The sequence below is a fragment of the Watersipora subatra genome, chromosome 1, assembly GCF_963576615.1.
Source record: "Watersipora subatra chromosome 1, tzWatSuba1.1, whole genome shotgun sequence".
In the NCBI taxonomy this organism is placed as follows: Eukaryota; Metazoa; Bryozoa; class Gymnolaemata; order Cheilostomatida; family Watersiporidae; genus Watersipora; species Watersipora subatra.
Genome location: NC_088708.1, coordinates 20,566,091 through 20,590,742, shown reverse-complemented (window position 1 = coordinate 20,590,742; position 24,652 = coordinate 20,566,091). Strand labels below are relative to the sequence as shown.

At 35.6% G+C, this 24,652-nt stretch overlaps 1 protein-coding gene across 1 annotated transcript in view; it reads right to left on the bottom strand.

The window, feature by feature from the left end:
• LOC137403361 (HAUS augmin-like complex subunit 3) overlaps nucleotides 1-23,230 on the bottom strand; it is a 31,971-nt gene extending 8,741 nt beyond the window's left edge. The window contains exons 1-9 of the mRNA XM_068089428.1: nucleotides 23,051-23,230; nucleotides 22,143-22,331; nucleotides 21,607-21,718; nucleotides 18,644-18,814; nucleotides 12,668-12,810; nucleotides 10,551-10,682; nucleotides 7,547-7,730; nucleotides 5,396-5,548; nucleotides 4,636-4,732 (exon numbers count right to left, since the gene is read on the bottom strand). Coding sequence (XP_067945529.1) covers nucleotides 4,636-4,732; nucleotides 5,396-5,548; nucleotides 7,547-7,730; nucleotides 10,551-10,682; nucleotides 12,668-12,810; nucleotides 18,644-18,814; nucleotides 21,607-21,718; nucleotides 22,143-22,331; nucleotides 23,051-23,205 — 1,336 coding nt within the window. The 5' untranslated portion in view covers nucleotides 23,206-23,230. The remainder of the gene's footprint in view (nucleotides 1-4,635; nucleotides 4,733-5,395; nucleotides 5,549-7,546; nucleotides 7,731-10,550; nucleotides 10,683-12,667; nucleotides 12,811-18,643; nucleotides 18,815-21,606; nucleotides 21,719-22,142; nucleotides 22,332-23,050) is intronic.
• Nucleotides 23,231-24,652: the final 1,422 nt, after the last annotated feature.

Genomic DNA, 24,652 nt, shown 5'->3' with positions numbered 1-24,652 from the left:
GCTTCCCATCACACCAATGTAATACAACCCCAGTATGACTATGTATGTTATCTATGAGTAACTGCTTGCATTACCTTCACTTTCACTCACTATCTATTCAGTGCCTTGGCAAGTCATGTAGGTATCAGGGATTACGTGTATGTCACAATTTCCATTTTCATATTTCATTTCCATATTATTTCCATTTCCATAACATTTCCATAATTCATTTCCATATTATTTCTATTTCCATAACATTTCCATAATTCATTTCCATATTAATTCCATTTCCATAACTCATTTCCATATTATTTCCATTTCCATATTAATTCCATTTCCATAATTCATTTCCATATTATTTCCATTTCCATATTATTTCCATTTCCATAATTCATTTCCATATTAATTCCATTTCCATAATTCATTTCCAAATTATTTCCATTTCCATATTATTTCCATTTCCATAATTCATTTCCATATTAATTCCATTTCCATAATTCATTTCCATATTATTTCCATTTCCATATTATTTTCATTTCCATAATTCATTTCCATATTAATTCCATTTCCCTACTTCATTTCCATTTCCATATTATTTCCATTTCCATAAATCATTTCCATATTATTTCCATTTCCATAAAAGTTCCATAATTCATTTCCATATTAATTCCATTTCCATAATTAATTTCCATAATTCATTTCCATATTATTTCCATTTTCATACTATTTCCATACTTGTAAAATAAAATTTCCATATCCATTTCCCTAAAATTATGGAAATATTTATGTTTATGGAAATGAAAAAGTAAACATTTCCATAATATTTAGCAATCCCTGGTAGGTATTGAATTGCTTTAAATAATAAGCTTATATTAAAGTAATAAACTATAATCATCATTTTTTTAATATGAGCATTAATTACTATCTCAACTGGAATTCATGATCCTTGTTTAACCCTTCTCATGGCTGATGTTATTGATCTAGTCAATCACTACGACTGAATAGCACAAAAAAGAGGCGTGGCCTAAACGCTCCTTGTTGGCACCGGAAACGTTCGTGTAGTTATCACTCTAGGGGGAGATAACTCTATGGTCGTAACTAATCAGAATTTGCAGTTATTATTAAAGCAAGCGCAAGGAGGAGCTTACGACTGACGATTTGAAACAGTTGGAAGGCCATGCACGCGATCAGCATTAAAGAGGAGCAACCCTTTAGTATGGGCGAGGGCCGAGGAACTAGAAGATACAGAAAAACCTACATTGGCAGAAATATTTCAAGTGTTTAATTTACTGATGTGGGCTAGTAAATAAAAACAATGCATGTATAATGTATATCATTATTTATATTTTTGTGGCATGTTTTATTCATTTCATTTTATGCTTTATTTATTTCATTTTGATTTTATGTTTTATTTTCTTGTTCAACCATGTCTTTGCAGTCCGGCCTGTTTTCTACTTCGTAAATACAATTCATCAGATGTATGTAACTCATATATAACTAGCTACTCAAGAGAGTTGACACATCTACATTACTTTCTGAAACTTGCTAAAGCCCTGTCCTCTAGGGTATAAATACGTCCAAACTTTGTATGTTTGGTTACATTGATTCTTGTGCACATTTCATACAAGACAAACTACTGTACCACCTTCTCTGGATCCTTTTACAAGCGCTAGCTAGCAATTTTCTGCATTGCACCATCAACCTTTTCTTTTAAACCAGTAGAAAAATTGGACAGGAATGGACAACTTCCTTTAGCCTGCTAAAAAAAATCCAATTCATTACGTATTAAATTTATTTTCAAGTGTACAGCAACATAATTAACATTGATACGCTTTTGCCTCCTCTCTGCTTTACTCACTACATGTTCCTGCTGAAGCCATGTTACTCCAAAGGTATGCACGACCTGTATAGAAAATAAAATTTTATTTTTTCTTTTCGGTAGCCATTAAATGGTCAAGTGTGCGAGAGGCCGCTTTCTATAACTGCATCGCTCGGCCTAATTGATTTAGGTTGAAAAAGGTTTCAACTAGACACGCTAAACTTTATAGTGAAAGTGAAAATAGGAACTGCTGAAGGATAAAATTTCGTGATAAAAAGTTGAAATTCAGTAAAATAGTTCAAAATACATACTAAAACTTAGTTTTAAGTGTAGGCTTAGCAAGCTAAACTTACTTGAAGTGAATTCAAAGTTTATGTTATGCGTACCTTTTGAAGGTAAGAACTCCTTACCGTACGTACTGCATTTGGTAAAGACCTTATAATTTTGCATTTTATTGCAGATCATAACCATTAAAATACACTAAATACAATACAGTTACTGTAGGTAACTATAATTACTAAAGTTAGCATACTATTTTGTTGCTAATTGTCAATATGTATACATTTTTATAAAAAAATTTGACGATTTTTACCAGGGGATGTTTGCATTGTATAATTACAATGGTCTCTATACCCCGATATACGAATTTTTCACCATACGATACCAACCCTGGAACAAATTAACATCGTATCTCGAGAGTGAACTGTATTAAGAGAACTGTATTTTGGCTAATCTTTCATCTAAACTGAGTTGGCTGACTAGCTAGCAATGACCTCAAGGTTCTCAGTACTTAACAACACCCAAAACTACATGTAGTTCAGCTTATAATAGCAAAGGCCTTTCTATTCGCTAGGATAGACTGATAGGTTAACTGTAGACTATTTATTCAATAACAAAGTATACATGTGGCAATTATCTATCTACCTCACTCTTTCCGCACGCAGTGGCCATGTAACTAATAGTTAAATCTTAGTCTTAGCAATTTTAAGTTTTAGGAGTACAATCCAAAAAATTTGTTTTGTCAGCATTTAGTAGTAGTGCATACTTGCAGTACTAGTGCATACTTGCAGTACTAGTGCATACTTGTAGTACTAATGCATACTTGTAGTACTAGTGCATACTTGTAGTACTAGGGCATACTTGTAGTACTAGTGCATACTTGTAGTACTAGTGCATACTTGTAGTACTAGTGCATACTTGCAGTACTAGTGCATACTTGTAGTACTAATGCATACTTGTAGTACTAGGGCATACTTGTAGTACTAGTGCATACTTGTAGTACTAGTGCATACTTGTAGTACTAGTGCATACTTGTAGTACTAGTGCATACTTGTAGTACTAGTGCATACTTGTAGTACTAGTGCACACTTGGTAAGGAATGGGTCTTAGCACTCAGATGAGGGTCACATCCTAAGTGTTTTGGGTAGAAGTTCATTCCTGAGGCTCATGTAGTACACTAGCCATGATCTGTACTTTAGTGAGCTAAATTAGAGTGAAGTACATGCACGCTGATCGCAAGGCCATAGAATGATCACACGTGTTTACTGTAACTTGGCAACCACAATATATACATGTACCCTAGGACACTTATATTTCGCTAGTATTTAGTTTCGTGAGTAGCATACAGAGTTAAATTTCGCTGCAACTTAATTTCGCAGCTCTGATGAGTGCGAAAATATAGTGATGTGAAAATAAATGCAGTGGAACAAACGTCATTAGATTCCTCAGGTCCAGTTCACTGGTACGAAATTTTTTTCAATCTGGGACTAGTTTGTATTTGTGAACCGCAGGTAAGAATGTGTGGGTGAGATCGATAATGCAATTTGATCTATTGCTGCCATTTGTTTCTTGAACTATCAATGACGTCAAGGTCCCTGCCGCCGTGACTGATGTGGTACCAATATTAGATCTCAAGTATTTATAGCACGCGGTGACCATGGCTCCTGGTTATATTGTTTTTGGTTGGTAATAAAATTCATCACTACAATAATTATTATTCAATTTTATGACTTTCCCTACCACACTTTCATCTTCATCAGTTACAAATTCAGTGACTAAGCTAATATCATCATCTTCCTCATTTGTCTTGGCTTTTCCAAAAAAACTTATTATCTTAATTTGCTTTGCCATGCTGCTCAGTCGGTGTATTAGCTATAATGAGTTTAGCAGAAATTGCCAATGAGCCAACTACACACGAAAATTGCCTGCATTTCTAATATGACGATTTTATTGTGAATATCAATGAACAAAGCTATTTAATGTCGCGTTTTCGCTCGTTCCTTATGATAGTTTAGTTTCGCTCATAAAATTTTCGCGAGAGGATGACTCCGCGAAAATGCAAAACTTAGATGCCGCAAATACATAAGTGTCCTAGGGTATGTAAAACTAAACATAGTCTAAAACTGTGGAGCAATCACACATCTTCGCACATTTCCTCTCGGGACTGCTAGAGTGATCCTTTTAGTTGTGTCACCTTTTGTCCCAACCAAAAAACGCAATGAAATGAAAGAAAATTGAAAGATGTCATTTAAATGGATTAAAAAGCAACGCATCACCAGCTAAGCAGATAATATAACCTATGTTACAATTTAGAAAAATTGGAAAGCCTCAAGGAAAACTTACTATAATATCAAGAGAGAACAAATCCTTATACATACATGTATCTCAGATAATGATATCACCTAAACATTTTTCTTGCAGGCAAAGACATGATTTGATTGTAGGTAGATGTAAAACTGAAACAGAGGTGACAGCCAGCATCAGACAGAGCCTATCAAGCACTGGTCGCCATACGAGCGGGGAGATATAAGAAACTACCTAATCTGAAATGATCTCACCAAGCAGTTTATCCATAGTATTCAGTAGCACATCACGGGAATCAATGACAGTTCTATCATATGTCTTGCTAATCATCTCTGCATCCTCCAACCTATTCTGTAATAAGAAAAATTTTCCATAGGCTCTGTAGATGTGGAGATAGCTGCATGTTGCTACATTGTAAGTTGCGAGTTGTTAAACAAACAAGTAGTTCCAGGAGATGAGTCATATACATACCCTCCTATATTGACTGAGGCAAAAGAATGGCAGTGATAAAATAGCTAATCATTTGCATAACAGAACTATATGAGCTGACAATTTCGAGTTGTTTAGATTTAGCCCAATGACTAGCTTTATCAGTGTTTACCTTTCAGTAAGCCAAATCACAAACTTGAAACACTGGTAGACACTGAGCGATGTTTTCAGCTGTCTTTGGCGGTGCATATAAAACATAATTACACCCGACCTTGGCCCATGGTTCACATAAAACATGTTCCACATGACACAGTACTGTAAATATTAGACAGTTGGTTGTCAGAGAGTCGATAAGTTTAGCAAACGTACATCTAGTTTTGATAGAGTTACGATTTCAGCTATTGAGTAAATGTGTCTTCTTACTGAGTCGTCACTACTGAGAAGATCCGATTACAGAACCGAGCCAAGGAATGAATTAATTTGCACATTTACATTTCCTTAAATAATAGATGTTACAGCTATAACATCTAAGGGACAGTCTAAATACAAAAGTAACAAAAGCTATTTAAAAGGACCTCTCTTTACCAGCTGTTGTTTACCAGCTGTCTCCAGCCTTTCTAGGTAGGAAGTGATGCTGGTCAAAAGGTGCCGGGTCTCCTGTACACCTTCCTTTTCAATATCTAACATCAGTGTTAGCAGCTCATTTCGGGCCCTCTGCTCCACCAGTTTCTGTATAACCTATAACATAGCCCATCATATGACACTATGTAAACGCGCTGAGGCCGGGTGTAGACCGACTAGTTTGTTAATATAAGAAAAAGTAGGACAGTTCTTGTAGGAGCACCATACGAGCTTCTTATTTTCACAGCCATGAGTATGATATCCATATGTTTATCTAATCTATGAAGGTAATTTCATTTTACGCAAACTACGGAAGAGGTCCAAACCAAACAACAAAATCATCACCAACAAGTAATTAATATGTAAAGAAACTTTTGCAACTTGTAAAGACCACTGTTAAGGGTTTCGTTATTATGTTAGGAGAACTCATCAATCATGAGCTTTGTACAAAGTACTGCAACAATTTATGTTTCAAGTCATAAACAATGATTAGGGTATTTGACCAGTTGCTGTCTCTCATTGACCAATTATTAACTTTGTAAACAACAAAAAACAAAAAAGGAGTATGTCTTTCTTGTATATAAATATAAAGAAAATCGAATTTATATTACAGTAATACTTCAACTTACGAGTGCTCCAACGTACGAGAAACTTGAGATACGAGCCAGCTTTCAAGCAAGTTTTAGCACTAACATACAAGCCATGTTTGAGATACGAGCACTTGAGTCAGTTGCCAAGTATGCCGGAGGTGTTTTATGAGAACACCATCACTATGTATTTTTCAACTGCTCAGGGGTTATACTGTTGTACCGTGTTTTTGTGCACGATTTTCTGTGCAGAATTATGTAAATTAAAAGTACTGTGCGTAGACCGAAAGTTTGCCAGTAAAATGAAAGATATTACAAAGAAAAAGCAAATGATAACAGTCGATATTAAACGGAAAAATATTGAAAAATATGCGAAATGTGTATGCGTGATTCAGCTAGCTCGGCAATATGACAGAAATACATTCATAATTATCAAACAGAAGGATTATATTCAGGGCATTTAGTTCGCAAAAGGACTAACCATAGTTTCTAAACGGTGCAGCGATCTTCACGGCTGCTGATGGCATTGGACAAACAATTGGCCGGTGACAGCGTAACTGAAACGATGCTATGTGGAAAGGCCGGTGCTATCCATCCAAACTGTTTAATAGACATTCGGACAAGTTGGCTAGTAGTCGTGCGTTAACCATTTGTGGCGACACCTGTGTTCGTCCTAATCGCAACATGTTGCAAGGGCGACAAAGGCAAACGTCCTTAGATAGGTTTATCTTAAAACGGCCGGCTAGTCGTGAAAGCGAAAAAAAAGGAAAAATTTCTCGCTAACCAGCGAGAAATTTCAAACTATGAACGCCGAAGAAACTTTAATTACGTTTAGTTGAAAATGAGAGTTTGCTTTTTGGTTTGCTTGTAAGTTTGTCTTTTAACACTTTGATAAAATCCAAATTTACCAAAGGCACCTGTTGTAACGAAGGATAACTTATATCTCCCTCCCTGGCAAATGCGAGCGTTAACTGCTATTGTATGTATTTAATTTTACATTTTAATTAATCACATTTCCTTGCATTGTTTTTTATTTGTTGCTTTTTGAAAGCATGTACTACGTAAGGACAATAACCAACATGTTCTTTCTGTTATAATATCTTGTTTTGAGTGTTTTATTTGCTTTTTTAGAGTATGGAAACCAATCAATATATATTTAATTGTTCTATATATAAATGAATTGCACCAACATTCGAGTAAATTGACATACGAGCTCAGTCTCGGAACGCATTAAGCTCGTAAGTTGAAGTATGACTGTATACCAATTGAATATGTGAGCCTTTTCTGTCCTATTATACTAATCAGAATTCTCGGACAGACATTTAGCATAATATTAATTTATTAAATCGCATAACATAGCAGCAAATAACTTGAAACATAATCATGAGACAAACAAGCAAACTAAAACTCGGTACAGAATTCGAAAATGCAATTGAGAGTGTGTATTAGGAAGTGGCATATAAGACTACATACCATAATAACCAAATAGGTAAAGTGAACAATAAAAATGAAATGGAGTTCTCCATACCTGTTGCTGACAATCCAGAAAGTACTGCTGCCGTGCAAGCTTGAGGTTATAGTCACCAGTGAGTATGTAGGCCTCCTTGAGCAGACAGCTCTGATCCACAAGAGCATCGAGATTGCCTTGCTGAACCGCAGCCAACTCTTTCTTTGCAGTAGAAAGTCGGTCTGCACTTCTCTCCCGCTCCTTTCTGTAAACAGGAATTCATGAAACTTTCAAGGTCAGTCGTAGAAAGTCAGGCCAAAATTATCTAAAATGCATGCGAGCCAGAAAACTTTTGCATATAATATGACAAATTAGCAATATCTGCCAGAACCACAAGCTTCTGAGGTTTTAGGGATAGACCTGATCAACATGTATGTTGTATGCTTTAATATCACATGACGTAAGACAGTCCGTAAGAAGTATATTTCATATCAAAATAATCATTACAATAAAAATAAAATAATCAATATATGAAATTATATTTTAAACAAACAAAAACGAATTTTTAATTCGATATTTGGATCAAATATATTTACGCATCTACCAAAATAGAATGCAAAATATTTTTTTATTTATGTATTAAAAACAATTTTTGTGTATAATCTTTGCATTAATTAGTAGTAAATAATATTGTATGTGGTTTGTCATGAGTACAAGAATGAATTAAGATGCAAAATTATACTTATATACAAATACTTATAACAAAATGCAGTTGCAAGTAGAAATGTGTCACCACAGCAAGGCATGGGTGATTCAGTTAGCATAAATACATATCATGAACTAGAGGGGCAACGACAAATAGGAAGTCTATTGAGGCATATGCTACCCTTTAAAAAATGATATCATACAAAAAAATTACAAGTCACAAAATTGAGTAAGCATTCCACAGAACAAAGCAGACGGTTTGAAGAGCTGTCGAACTTGAAGTATTTGTGGAACTAACCGCCTCCTAAAATAATATGACAAATGTCTTCTATCACTCGTGTCCCTGATGAGGAATACCACTAGTTCAAAAAGAAACTTTTCAAGCATTAAAAAACACAACTAACATCTAAATGATGATGACAGATCTTCCACCTGAATATTTATATCCTCAAAGCTCGATATATAAAGGCAATTCGCTCTGTGATCAGATTTGCTGTCTATGTTAAAACTGTTGTACGCTGGAGCGAATCTCTATAATTAATTCAATAACCTAAAAAGCTGTCATAACTATAAACACTTCAGGAAACTACAGATGACATTAAAATACCGTAAAACCTCTAATTGAACGCCATGACGCTCTATTTTTCAACCCTTCCTCTATAGTGGCAGTCAAATAGAGGCTAGCGGTGTATTTTTCATGTGGATCGTCAGAAGTTTCAGAAGTTAAATTTAGCCCTATTACGGACGCTATTAAACTTTTTGGATGCAATAAATCTGCCAACTCACCTCCAACTTGTCAAAGATCTATTAATGCATCGAGAAATATCTCTGCCAGTTGATATACATTGCTTTCAATTGACCTGCGATGATATTATAGCTTGTGTCCTTCTTTGCAATTTGTAGGAACTTTCAATTTTTACTTCATTCCTAATTTGAAGACATATTTTTATTTTATATCCATATTTAACAATGTTGCATAAAAGCTCATTGCACTCATTGATATGTTTGCTACAGTTTGCAGCCAAAACTAGCTTTTTATGTGCAATAGAAGTGGAGTTATGAGCATCGATCCAATGTAAGGATGCCGCAAGAATGCTATCATATAGCATGCTATAAATCTGCATATTTATAAGTTATATAACGATAATCCATCAAATGATACACATAGCCTATATATATTCATGAGCAAGTGAAATTAACGAACCATACTTCTATTACTACAAAATCAAAAATTTACGTTCGTAAAACAAAACAATTTCCATCGTTTACTCGGATAGCTGCGTTCTGATTGTTGCTTTCGATGGAATGAACATCTTCTAGTTGTCCAATACCTTCCACAATGTCTTCTGGCCTCGACTCTTCTTTTGCACTGCTGAACTAGTCAATATTAGCGATCAGCCAATTTTTTGGGTGAGCAAAGCTTTTACGCGCTGCATTCAGCCCAAAAAGCAACGCGTAAAAGTTTGCTCGCTAAACGCAACCTTCGGGGCAAAAACTCGCAAACCGTTTATATATGCATGTTCTCCGAACTATTAAGACCGTGTTAAACAAAGAACTACTATTAGCCTTAGACAGTCAATAATTATTTCTACAGTGTTGCGTTCAAAGTTTTAACAAAAACAAGCGAAAAGCTTTGAAGTTGGACAACGAGAGAATTGACTGCTATTAATGTAAACGATTCATTAATACGATTTTGTGGATATTTTTCTACCGATCACTTGATATTATGGGTTAATAAAGATCAAAGATAGCCAAAGTGGCGGTCAAATGGAGGTGGCGTTCAAATAGAGAGTAGCGCTCTATTTTTTAACTCTTCTCTCATAGTGCTGGTGAAATAGAGGGGGCGTTCAAATAGAGGTGGCGTTCAGTTAAAGGTTTTACAGTAAATGGACTATACAATACTAAGTGAAAAATATAAAAATAAAGTAAGTTATAGATAAAAGAGAACAATAATCTATGAAGAGAAACATGTATTGTCACGTTACTTCAAAAACAGATCCACAAATGTGTAGAATAGGTGATGTGTAGCCTTAGAAAAAGTAGTATCAATAGAGATACTCAGCCAACTCACTCCAACGTAGATGAGCTAAAATTTAAACTAATTTGGCTTATATACGTTCTATTAGCTTCTTGACATCCTATTGATAACTTTCATCAGGTTTCAGTTTAATTTCAAAAATTTAGTGTTTCAAGGAATTTTGAACTTCATATGCTGAAACATACTTGCGGAGTCAAATACTTGCATAAACCTTAGACCGCATGTTGCAAAATTTTCAGATCAAAGATGTCATAAGTTGATGTTTGACTTTAACTATTATTTTCGTCTACAAAGTTAGACAAGTTCTTGCTTCTATAGACTTGAGTACTTGACTATATCTACCTTAGAGAGTCATCAGTCATCTTAGACAGCTCCTCAACAGTTGACTTGCTTTCCATTAAAGCTTCATAGCCTTCTTTGCACATTCCAAGGTTCACTCGTGCCTGTATGTTTTGTTTGAGGCTGATAGGCTGCCTAGAAAAGACAAATACAATCAGTCATAGACTATACAATACTCTTATAAAAATCTATATACATATTTCTCAATGTTAGTTTCTGTGAGTGTCCAGCTACAGCTAGTAAAATCTTGGAATAAAGAATCCGTACCGCAGAAGATTTGATCTCGAACCCTCCCGTTCACCAGTCTGACTGCCTGACCAATTGAGCCGCACGAGCTTGATGAATTCATTAGGCGATATATGTCGCTATATGGGAGAAAATAAACCCTCTCCGTTACGACACAGCGTCATGGAGACGGGTACCTCTTATTAGTAAGCATACTCAAATTATTCATTGGCAATGTGCCAGGCTAATAGCATGTGACAAGCAACTACTTTAACTCTTATAGTTTGTAAGCTGATTTTTAATATTCGCGCAACGCCGGGTAGCACAGCTAATACTGATATACAATGCAATACTCAATAAAGGATAGTACAATGGGTGTCTGTGATGTGGAGAGAGAGAGATGTGATGTGGAGAGCGAGATGTGATGTGGAGAAAGAGATGTGATGTGGAGAGAGAGATGTGATGTGGAGAAAGAGATGTGATGTGGAGAGAGAGATGTGAAGAAAGAGAGATGTGATGTGGAGAGAGAGATGTGATGTGGAGAGAGAAATGTGATGTGGAGAGAGGATGTGATGTGGAGAGAGGAATGTGATGTGGAGAGAGGAATGTGATGTGGAGAGAGGGGCGCGATGTTTAGAGGTGCGCGATGTGGACGGAGGGGCGCATCGTGGAGGGAGGCGTCGTGGAGAGAGGGGCGCGATGTGGAGAGAGGGGTGTGATGTGGAGAGAGGGGTGTGATGTGGAGAGAGGACCTACATTAATATACTATTTCTATATAAAGTAGGCGCTCTTACAGCGAACATTTATGTTATAGGAATTTTATGTTATAAGAATGGTAAATTACACGTAAATTGCCTAATTCATTCCAAGACCTTTCCAAACTCATTCCTTTGGCAACGCAAAAAGAAAAAACTTGACTCAACTCTACTAATTTGTGGGAGGTACCATAACTGCAGTATTATTGGTCTGCATTGACAACTTTTCTTCTTTTTCTGATCAATCTTACAAGTATTATAGACCATTTTTACAATAATTTGATGGACAGCGCACATCTTTCATGTTCATTTACAACATTTGCTTATTTTTTTTAAACAGCAAAGTCTATTCTGTAAAATAAAACTAATAACAAATAATTTATACGTCTACAAGAAAGCAGAACAACAAAATATTTTTACTATAAAAACGGTACCACTTATTCGTCGTCCATCTGTATCCAGGGGTCAAGGCTAAAATAAAAGAGAACCTTCGACAATACTCCAACTCGTCACATTAAAATTGGTAGACTGACGCTGTAACACCTGCACCAATCGATTGCCTTCAAGTACTTATGACCAATCGCATAGCAATTGTTCTCAATTTTGTCGACACATCTGACGATCTATCACGACGAACTAGAATGTCGCCGATGTTGTATATATAATAGATATAACTTTATATGCACGTCATTTTTCTCTTGCAAGTGTGGCGAGATTGAGTAACATTCAAATCAAATTTGAAAACTTGCCTGACTTGACACTTTACGTTATATAGAACATTTTACGTAGTAGGAAGCAGAAACTTAACATAAATTTATTACGTTATCTGGAATTTACCTCCTATTACGCTATAGGAGGTATATGTTATAGATATGAGTGTTTACTGTATTATATAGATAGTACAAAATTCATCTATAGATAATATTATGTGTAATTGTAGATATTATGATAGTCGACTATAGATATATAGATAACCCGATAGTCAATTAATGCTAGTGAAATATTTGGCTACATAAAGTACAATATTCATGTGTAGATAGTACAATAGTAAATGATAGATAGTTCACTATTAGCTATATATAGTAAGGTAATCGATTATAGATAACACTATACAATACTCAGCAATAGTTGGGCACTGACGCTTTCTGAAGCCGTCCGAGCTCTAGAACTGAATCTTTAAAAGTTTGACTTGAGTCTCGTCTAAGTGTGAGCAGGCGGGGATCAGACAAGTTCAGCAGTTGATAGTAGGTCTCATCGATCTCTCCGGTCACCGACGACAGTTTCTAGAATACGTATACGCACAAAGTACATCACACCAATACAGAGTTGGTGTAGATCACGGTAGTCTAGTCACATTGTTTGCAGTAATCCAACATTATCAGCACATATCTAATAAAGTCAAACTGATTATGCAGAACATGTGTAAGTGCTGTAACAGAGAATAGCGTAGTGAAGTGAGTGTGATACTGAGGAAATGATAATAATATGGCATATAATACCATATTATATCATGTACAGGTACCAGAATAGTGTAAAGGATTGCCAGCCCACACTAACGAAATGCATCGCATCATTGATGCATTGTTTAAATGAAAATATTGGTTAGTCCACATTAGCCAGAAAATAAGATGCATTTGTGGTGGGCCAAAAACGCTGATTCCAAATGAGCAGAACAACTATAACTTCCAGGGTATGTTTAGTTTATTTGAGAATCGCTTTTGAGTGACAATGACAAGGTTTCACACAAACGCCGATTTATATATGAACAAAAATACCCTATCCTCACTTATTGGACATATGCAAAGGCCTCTAGTTTAAATTGAAACTATCCTCACTTGTTGGAGATATGCCAAGGCCTCTAGTTTAAATTGAAACTATCCTCACTTGTTGAAGATATGCAAAGGCCTCTAGTTTAAATTGAAACTATCCTCACTTGTTGAAGATATGCAAAGGCCTCTAGTTTAAATTGAAACTATCCTCACTTGTAGGAGATATGCAAAGGGCTCTAGGTTAAATTGAAACTATCCTCACTTGTTGGAGATATGCAAAGGCCTCTAGTTTAAATTGAAACTATCCTCACTTGTTGAAGATATGCAAAGTCCTCTAGTTTAAATTGAAACTATCCTCACTTGTTGGAGATATGCAAAGGGCTCTAGGTTAAATTGAAACTATCCTCACTTGTTGGAGATATGCCAAGGCCTCTAGTTTAAATTGAAACTATCCTCACTTGTTGAAGATATGCAAAGGCCTCTAGTTTAAATAGAAACTATCCTCACTTGTAGGAGATATGCAAAGGGCTCTAGTTTAAATTGAAACTATCCTCACTTGTTGAAGATATGCAAAGGCCTCTAGTTTAAATAGAAACTATCCTCACTTGTAGGAGATATGCAAAGGCCTCTAGTTTAAATTGAAACTATCCAGACAACCTTTTAGATGATTCTTCAGGATATTAAATCAGTTCAAACACGAAGTTTGCTCGAGTTTGATTTTACAAATTCAAATTATTTTTGCACTTGGCTAATGTTTATAATTAAAATGCATCAATATTGCCTTCCGTAAAAATCTACCCGCGCAATAAGATGAGCAAACACTATATCTATAACAAATTGTCGATATATATTAGATAATATACTGTTGAACCTAGAAAGTGAACCTAGAAAGAAAGTGTGTGTGTATTTGTCTCAGTAAGAGAAATAAAAATGTTTGTATATATGCTCATAAAAAAACTGATGCTGACTAAGAAATACATAAATAAAAATAAAAATGTGAAACCATAAAAATAATATTACCTGGTGAAAATGTGATTAAGATACGATATACAATGACACCAATAATCAATATAGAGCAGAGGTCAATGCTCATTGGTCTATACACTCATCCAAGCCTCCTGGGGTTGAGTAGCGCCCATGCGCACAAATACAATCAAACCTCCACTTATAACCTCTACACAATAATATTTTGACACGTGTCCTAAAATTTGAACAGATTTCTGTCCAAAGATGCAAAAACATTTCCAGCATACAACATCCCAATCGTCTTGAAACTTCACAATTTTGTAAATTAGAGTAAAAGAAGGTAGAAATTAAAAGTGAAACAATAATAGAAAATATATAAAAACAGTAATTTGAGATACATTTAATAAAAGTAAATTATGCCACACTTCTACCAATGCTACCCTCGCCAACTCTCTATGGTACCTCTAAAGCAACGATACAAACCTATTTTTACTCATCACTACTTTATTTAATTTTACATAAAATTTTCATTTTATTTATTAGTATTTATATAATGCATATATTTTAATGCGACATCTAGCCACTTGAAATATTCAAAGTTGTTTTTTGGGCTCTGGAACAAGTCAAACAAAATACAATGTATCTTATGAGAATACTTCCTTCAACATACATATATCATAATCAGGGTTGGCTCGGTTTAAACCGGGTGGTTTAAACCCGGTTTAAACCAGCCCGAAAAAGCCGGTTTTTATGGTTTTTTCATTATTTTTTGTGAAAAACATAATATTTTAAGCGCCTAGTGGTTCATGTGCAGTAGAAATGCAATTATATGTAATTATCAGCTGTGGAAGTTTATTTAGGACACAGTAGTAAATTGATGACAGAGCTCAAGTTGAAACTACATGAAATCCTAGCACAACAATGAATTAGTGAATTTCATTTTCAATTGGTTCCATCAAATGATATGATGATCTCTTTACTGATGAAATATAAAAACCATGTGAAATATATACTAATCCAATCATCGTCTCTAATAATGAATGAATAGTTTCTCAAGTCTGGCCAGTGAGAAAGGATTACTTACAGTTAAAAATTAAAACAATAAAATCTTTTTGGGCAAAAGCTTCAGGTTTGCAAACTAATATTTCATTTATTGGGCACAAGCCAAAGTAGTTGGATTGTTAGAATTCAGTTCATCAAGTTTTTTGTGTTTTGAAAAGTTAAAGTTGTGCCTCAAAATTCAAGCATGTCTCGCAAACAGGATCCCGTTTGGCAATTTTTCACTCGAACTGCAAAAGGCAAAGGTTTTAAGGCAAAATGTAATAGGTGTGCTGTCGTAACGCGAGGTCACGCAGATAGGCTTAAAGCTCACGTAGCTGAAAACACCAATTTAGACAGTGATGCTAATATTCAGATGATAGAAGTTGAGTTATCTGCCACTGCTCCAAACACTAGCAATGCATCTGCATTATGCTCTGCTCTACATTACCACATGACTAATCACTTGGATTAAAGTTCCTACTTATACATAGAGCTGTATGTAAAATATTCACTTTATGTGATAAGATTTCTGTAAATTTCCATGTTTTCTCTCTTTTTTCCCATAACAAGTCCCACAGTACCATCTTTAACAGATGATTCCACATATGTAGGTTCAATACTCAATCATGCAGCTATAGTAAGTGATGTTAATTAGACTTAAAACTGCAAAAAACCTTGGTAAAATTATAAATACCGGTTTAAACCATAAAAACTGGTTTAAACCAAGAAAACCTGGTTTTTTCGGTTTTTTCATAAAAACCGTGGTTTTTTCCAACCCTGATCATGATTTAAACGTATGAAGAAAAATATTGGAATGAATTAACTAGAGTTGCCCCGATTCTAAATTCACCAGCCGATTCAGATACCGCTCCGATATACCGATTCTTATTGAAAAATAATCCGATTCAGATACCGATTCAGATCTTTTGTGTTGCATAGATAGTTGTTAATTTTATTATGCAAATATAAATATAGTGCAAAGAAAATGTAAATATTAATGTATTTATTTGTTTGTATTAATGGAAAAATATATATTCACATACTGACATACCACGCATGTAGTAACAAAACAGTCCATGTTTCTTGTAATTTATAATTAATAAAGGTAATTAATGTTAGTGGTACAGTTCTTTCTGTGTTAACGAAGTCTCTCTTCTACTGCTGAACGAACTGCTGCGCCTGCACAAGTTTAGAGCAAACCAATGTCTCCTTCAATTACCGTTAGGGATTCAATTCTTTCAGTAAGAATTCTCTTTCTTCTATCACTAATGTAGCCAGTCGTACTGAAGAGGGACTCACTTGCCACAGATGATGGAGGACAGGCTAAATACCAATAAGCCAGTGGGGTTACCGTATTTTGTACAATACAAACGATACCTTGTATCGTATGTATCAAGAGAGTGATAGATAACTTTATGCATCGCCTGCTTAAATTAATTTCGTAATGCTAGTAAATGGAAATAGTACACTGCATTTTCATTTCCCATCTTTGTTATCGTGTTCGTGATTAGCTGCAATAAATCCTATTGCTGTAATTGGGAAATACCACACTTGATGATTACGTCCTGATTAAAGCAAAAATGTTCCTCAGCTGTGTTGGGGTCCTACCACACAAAGTTGCCGTCAGAATAGTCACTTTTAGAATCACTGTCGTCACTTTTAAAATCATTGTCGTCACTTTTAAAATCACTGTCACCTTTCTCAAGTTGGTAACCAAAACAACCTCTTTCTTCACGTTCGTTATTTTAATACAAATATCCATTCTGGTGGCACTGGGTTGCGTTAAAAACCTGAAACTTGCTCAGTTTGAACTTCTGCTAACCAAAAGCATGGCTCAACCAGCGACCTTCACAAACTTATTAGTGATGTTTGGGAGCGCTGCTGATTACTCCGCGAAGAGTGACAGCCGTCTTAGGTTTTTAGGGCTACATTTCTTGTACTGAAAATAGACCGTGATTGTCTTTAATACTTACGGTCAGTCATAGACTTGAAAACGGATTTGCTGCCAATGTCGTGGCATTTCATTGCTGTTTACTTTAATTATTTGGCAGTCTATAAATGCAAGGCCAGATGCTTCAAACCAAAACTAGTGAAGTTTCGTTTGATTGTGTTGATTTATGGACAAACAATAAGTTAGTAAAGGTACGACTACACGCAACAAATTTTCGTTGGTTCTAACCGAAATCCCGAAATGATTGAAACACAGAATTATTCTGCGCTGCTAGAATCGTGCTAGCGAGCACGATTTCAGCAGCTTTTGCAATTAGTATAGTTCAAGACACGTATAATGACACACAATAAAAGTAAAAGCGCAATTCAACATAGTACACACGATGCAACTGCTTAGATTGCGTTATTGTATGTATTTATTTTTTGGACGCTATAGCTACAAATTGTTTATTTTTTAATTATATTTCCTTTTTAGCAGCAAAAGTTTTGTGGTAGAAAATGTTGCCATTTTTAGCGCAATCAAGTCCGTTGCATCGTATTTACTATGGTGAATTTCCGTAATATTTTTCTTGCGTGTCGCATTATGTTCTCGGACTACATATATCTTAAAATTTGCTAAAATCGTGCTCGTGTACCAACAATAGCGCAACTTGAACAGTTACATCGTGTGTTCTACGTTGAATTGCTTTTGTACTTTTATTGTGTGTCGCGATACATGTCTTGAACTATACTAATTGATAAAGCTGCTAGAATCGTGCTCGCTAATAATTTATTTAATCTGTTAAAGGCGTTTCGTCGACAAACTCGGTGGGCATACACAGCTCAAATAATTCTGTGAATTTCGACCGATTAATTCTGCGTTTTCCGTGATTTCGGCCAGAACTCAGAACCAATGAAAAACTCGTTACGTGTAGCCGTACCTTTAGTAATCCTACTTGCACAATCATCGTCACCTACATTGATAAATGGTCGTCTCGTCTGTCACTTTTTAAATATCCTTGTTGTCGGGTCGTCAGGATTGTCACAAAACATGGGAGGACCCCCTGTGTTGATGTTGATCAGGCTATAGACACGAAATAAATTGTGTGGCAGGCCCGGAATTCATTAGGTAAAACTAAGGAACTTGCAGCTGATGATTTTTATCAGTGTAGCAGACTAAAATACTGTTTTCTGCTAAATAGTTGAACTGTAAAAAGTATCTGAAGTTTCACATTTAAAAAAAAAAAGGGCCGATACCGATTTAGACACTTGAGGCCCATGTCGGCACCGATACCGATACCAAAATCGGGGCAACTCTAGAATTAACTTGATGTGCTAAGGTTAAACTGTATCTACGCTATGTGTTAGCTATGCATTTGGATCGTGTTTGTAGTCAGGCACAAATACTTACCGGAGAGAATTTCATGTCAGTGTACTTGGCGAGAGACACTGTATATGATTGTTCCGCATCATAGAGAGGTGTGAGGTCAAGGTTACACGTGAGTTTCGTAGTTCCGCTAGTAGCATAAACGGAGTGAAGTTGCTCTACTGTAGACTTGAGAGAAGTTAGCTGCTGCTGAAACTAGAAAAGATGGGGCAGCCATGATACTGCCATCATGTAGGCATGTCATAAGTTCTGTTAAATGTGTGCCGGCTTTGACATGGCTGTCGAAAGAAAACAACTAATCAACGAATGATATTGCTACTTTTAAGGCAAATATTAAGAAAAACAGTCTCTGCCTCAATAGTTGCAAATTTAGTCCAGTTTTATTTGGTACTTGACCCTCAGCTTGTATCGAGCAAACGTAATATTGAATGAAACAATACATGTACCGTATATACAAATGGCACTCGTTTGTAACCAAACGTTAAAAGTTCTTATCGAAGCATTAACATAAGATGTGACTAAATGTTTATTAGAAAAATATGGCTATGTCTGAGTACCATTGGTGCTGTAAGCTCTAACTACAAAGTTAAGTTTACTTGGTAACTGAGTAACTTACCAACACTAAAATAGTTGATGTGCATATCTTACATGACATACACATCAGTATTTACTGGGTAATTCCTATTACAACAATAACTGTTTAGGTGTGTGTGTGTGTGTGTGTGTGTGTGTGTGTGTGTGTGTTTTATTTCACCTTTAAAGATTACACAATTGAATTAATACTCGAGACAAAATATAATTAACCAATGCGTGAAAAAATAACAATAAGTAAGAAATGATGATGGGGCCCATTGCGAAATGGCAAAGCCAGTGGTACGCGAGCCCGAGTCAGCAGCACAAAAACCAGACCGTAACACTCACTCTCCAGACTGGAGATGGTGCCTCAGTTCCACCTTATATTTACCGAGACATTTTATTGATCTTATTGAATTAGGTAGTCGATTCCACAGCGCAGGTGTTGCAAAGTTTGAGGATCGTTGACCGGCTAAAGTTAGATGATTAGGTACGGGAAGAGAAAGTAATTGATGACGAGTATTATAAAATGGTAGTGCTGGATCACATTTTGAGTAAAATAATTTATGGGCTTGAATAAGCAACTTATATTTATGCAATTTATCAATAGTTAAAATATCAGAGGTTTTAAATAAATCGTTTGTTGGAAATCCAAATGGCTTACGGTTAATGATTCTGACAATTTTCTTTTGAAACTGTATTATTTTGCTAAGATGAATTTTGGATGCATTGCCATAAGTTTCTATTGAATAGCATAATTTGGAGTGAATAAGTGTGTAATAAAGCATAATCAGCAATTTTTTTGGAATGAAAGCACTTATGCGGTAAAAGATGCCTGATATAGGCCGTAAATCTAATAAAAGCTTACGAGCGTGGGAAGACCAGTTCAAATTTTTATCAATTGACACTCCAAGAAATTTGACTTCATCAATTGCTTTAATAAAAGTGTTATTAAAAAGAATAGGCTGATCAAATTTAATTTTGCTCTGGTAATTTTTAAAAACAGTAAAACAGGTTTTGTCAAAGTTAATGGTTAATTTGTTCGTTTGACACCAATCAGCTAGTTTTTCAAGATCAGATTGGACTTTAGGTAAATCGTCGTTTAGGTTCTTTGAACTCATAAACAAATTGGTATCATCAGCATACAATATAGGAGTTAGATGAGTTAAACAATCACAAAGATCATTTATGTAAATTAAGAATAAAGTCGGGCCTAGCACCGAGCCCTGAGGTACGCCACAAGTCAAATTGTCAGCGTTAGAAAAAGTATCATTAATTTTTGTTGTTTGGGTTCGGCGGGTTAAATAGCTTTGTATCCATCTGATGGTTAACTCACTAAAATTAAATTGCTCTAGTTTTTTAAATAATATTGCGTGATCGAGGTATCACATTGCAGTCATTGAGAATTTGTTTAAAATATTTCAACTCATATTAAGATGAGTAGTCTAACAACATAAAGCATACAGAATTGTTTCCCCCGACCATTTAATAGGAATCAGGTCTGTACATTTTAAGGTTAACTGACAGCATTATAAAATTACATTTAATCATGATATTTTGTTTTACATCAATGATCTGGTTATTAGAACAAAACTAGTGAGGCCCTTGGCTGTGACAAGACAATCTTTCCCACAAAATAGGAACTTACGAGTTACAGATGCCGATGTTGTGAGCTAGCTAATGTGAGACAACTCTCAATGTGAGACAACTCTTAATGTTGAACGCTAGCTAATGTGAGACAACTCTCAATGTGAGACAACTCTCAATGTTGTGAGCTAGCTAATGTGAGACAACTCTCAATGTTGTAAGCTAGCTAATGTGAGACAACTCTCAATGTGAGACAACTCTCAATGTTGTGAGCTAGCTAATGTGAGACAACTTAGCTTATGTCAGCAATTACTTTTAATATATAATAGAAGCCTTTTCAAAACTTGTAAATGATTGAGGGCACTTTCGAATTTGGATTTAAAAAGTAAACAGTAACAATTAGCACTTCTCGAAAGTCATCTTTTGAAAACCCATCAACTTATGCTCTGCTCTCATACATGAGAATTTTAAACGGAAAAATTTTCGATGAACTAGTTTATAAACTGAGCAACTTCAATAGAATCAGAAAGCGCCACAGCTGTCTACAGGCAACATTTTACAAATTTCGCAAAACTTTGTTCCTTTTCCCCAACTTGAAAATGTTAATAAAAATTATAATATGTTCCGAATTACATAAAAATATTATTAAAACTCCAATTGATAATGTCATGTTCTACTCATACTTATTTCGGTTACTGTCAGTCAACCTTTCAGGGAATAGACTATAGAGCAACACGAATAGATCACAGTCGGGCAGTCAGAATAAAAAGGTAATTAACGAATGTGGACTTGGATGTTTGGGAGACGTAAGTAGTCTTTCTACTCACTTTCTCATGCACATTCTCACACATCCTGGTCTGCTTCTTTAAGTCCTTTTCCAAGCTACTCAGATTGTTTTCTATCTTTGATGATCTCACTCTTGCCTGTGACAAGCGCTGTCTACAAGGTATTGGCAAACGATAGGTATAAGATTGCAAAAGACAGAGAACTTGTAAATTTTAATAGCGCAATATATTACGTATACTAGTTCTAATTATCTAATTGCATAACCACTCTTGGAAGCAACCAAACAAGAGGCTTCTTTCCCTTGTCTGAGGTTGGGGTTAGTTCATTTAAAGGACTATTCCCAGCTTTGCACAAGTTTGTATACTGTGACTGATGCATTAAATGATAAGTAATATTTTTAAAATAACCCGTAAAAAGCTTTGTAAATTTATAAAATAATGAATAAAATAAAGATTTTATTTTAGGTTAAGCTAAAAAAACTACAGCATCGCTCATTACAGAGCCACAAAAGAAAAGGTCATCCTAGGAGGTGACCAGGAGCTGCAAAAAACATTCCATATAAATAATGAGAAAGCACCGCATATCAGTAGAGATTTGCTTCATTCGAGCTCGTCGGCTATTCAGCTCTTCCAATTCTTTCTCCATTTGATCAATTCTCTCATCCATATAATCCTCAGAGAGGTGCTTTGGAGACTCTGTAGAGTTTAGAGCGTGTTCAAGGTGAGAAGAGGAAACAGTAAGTCCTTGCTCAGCGAGTAACTCATACCTGAATAAGATATACATACATATGTCTATATATAAACCTCGTCTGTCTGTCTGTACTTCCATCTGTCCAGCTACAGTAATAAAATTTTAAGAATGAAATATCCGCTGCGAGCTGGATTTGAACTCACAACCCCCAATTTTACGGACATGCATTTATCCAATACACTACACTGTCCAACTCGCTATACCATAGAATAAATCTGGCACATACCGTAAAACCTCGAATTGAATGCCAGGATGCTCTATTTTTTAACCCCTCCTCTATAGTGTCAGTCAATTGGAGGTGGCGTTCAAAGAGAGGCTGGCAGTGTATTTTTCAAATGGCTAGCAAATATACAAGAGTGTTGGAATAGATTAAAAGTACTTATCATTCTCCAGGTTGATGTTTCTCTCTGGAGTCACTGCAGGTCTGTTTCATGCTTCTGCACTCTTCAGGTGACTAAAATACACCACCAGTCACGCGAAGAGTGCAGAAGCACGAAACAGACATTAAGTGAATCCTGAGAGAAACATCAAACTGGAAAACAATAAGTACCTTTAACTTATTCCAGCAGTCTAGTTAATTATAACACTCCACACTTTTCAAAGCATTGGGAGCTGCAAGCGGTAGGCCTAACTACTTATCCATTACATGTGTGTATATATATATATATATATATATATACACTCTGATGACTCCGTAGCCTGACTCTTTCCATACAAAGGGATAGTACAACTTACTGTCGCCTCTCTGTTTGGGTCACTACATTTTCTCGGTCGACATGATCTGTTAGCCAGTCAAGAAGTTGAGCACACTGTTCATCGGCCCACATCCATTCTATGTCAGCGTCACCTTTTGGTTGACAGTCGTCCGACAAGTTCAACTTGCTTAACATCTGTTGGAAACGGTGCGTTGAGATCGCCATCTAAAATGGTAATTTGCAGTTATCTGACCAAGTTCTTGTCGACTCCAATTTCAAAACACGCATTAGCAATATATGTATTGAGCTTGCTTTTACTGGTGTGTGTGCATGTATAACCTTTAACTGGTGCATTATCATGTATAACCTTATACTGGTGTGTGTGTGTGCATGTATAACCTTTTACTGGTGTGTGCGCGCATGCATAACCTTTTACTGGTGTGTGCGCATGTATAACCTTTTACTGGTGTGTGCGCATGTATAACCTTTAACTGGTGCATTATCATGTATAACCTTATACTGGTGTGTGTGTGTGCATGTATAACCTTTTACTGGTGTGTGCGCGCATGCATAACCTTTTACTGGTGTGTGCGCATGTATAACCTTTTACTGGTGTGTGCGCATGTATAACCTTTTACTGGCATTAGTAATTGTAAATAAAACCATGTTTGTCATTACATGCCAAAATAACAATGAGAAGACAGAAATAAGGAATCGTTGAGTGAGTTGAAGAAAAGTATTTTGCATAATGGTAGTCTTAATAGTGTTGCGGAGGAGGCAGGATAGTGAATTATAGATTAAAGTAACAGAAAGTTCATAAACAAATGATGGTTGATGTAGTATGTTGGTATCACAGAGTTAAAAATGTTTGTCACGTGTGTGTAAGGATAAATACAAATATTCTTGGCATAGTTTACGCAAGATTTTGAAACCTGTAACAAACTTATATTTACCGCTCTGTGCATCTATAGACAATTGAAAAAGGAATGAGCCTAATGTGCAATATAAGATCTCCATGTGCCATATACCCTACAGGATGAAAATATTCGATAATTATAAAAATTCGCGATTTCGCAAACGGTCAATTCCGCGAATTATTAAATTCCATGAATAATTAGTTCTATTTTTAATCACAAGGGAGAATAACTACTGCATCAAATTAAAAACTAGTCGCTAGGCTAGTTTTTAATATAAATGCTAAACGTAGTTGAGTTCCAAAACATTTTTAAAATCATTGCCTGGGCTTTGAGCTAACACCATTGCCAATGCATCACATTTAATTACAAAATTATTCAAGGTTGTCACAAGATATACAGAATGGCGTCATCGCGAAAATAGCCGCTAGGCAGTACTAAACGTAGCCGAGTTCCAAAACTTCTTTAAAATCATCGCCGGGCTTCAAGTTTTATTGCCATTGCATCAAACTTTACAAAATTATTCAAGGTTTTCACAAGTTATTCGGCATGGCTTCGTCATCGCAAAAATCTCTCCTAATATTTTTACATTGAAATCAGCTCCATCAACCTCTAATACCGAAGCAGAGGAGGATCATGATTCTGATCTGGACATTATGGTATGTATTTGATTTGCAGTGCAGATACGTTTTTCCATAATTAACTGCATTAGTTAATTCTTTTGTTTA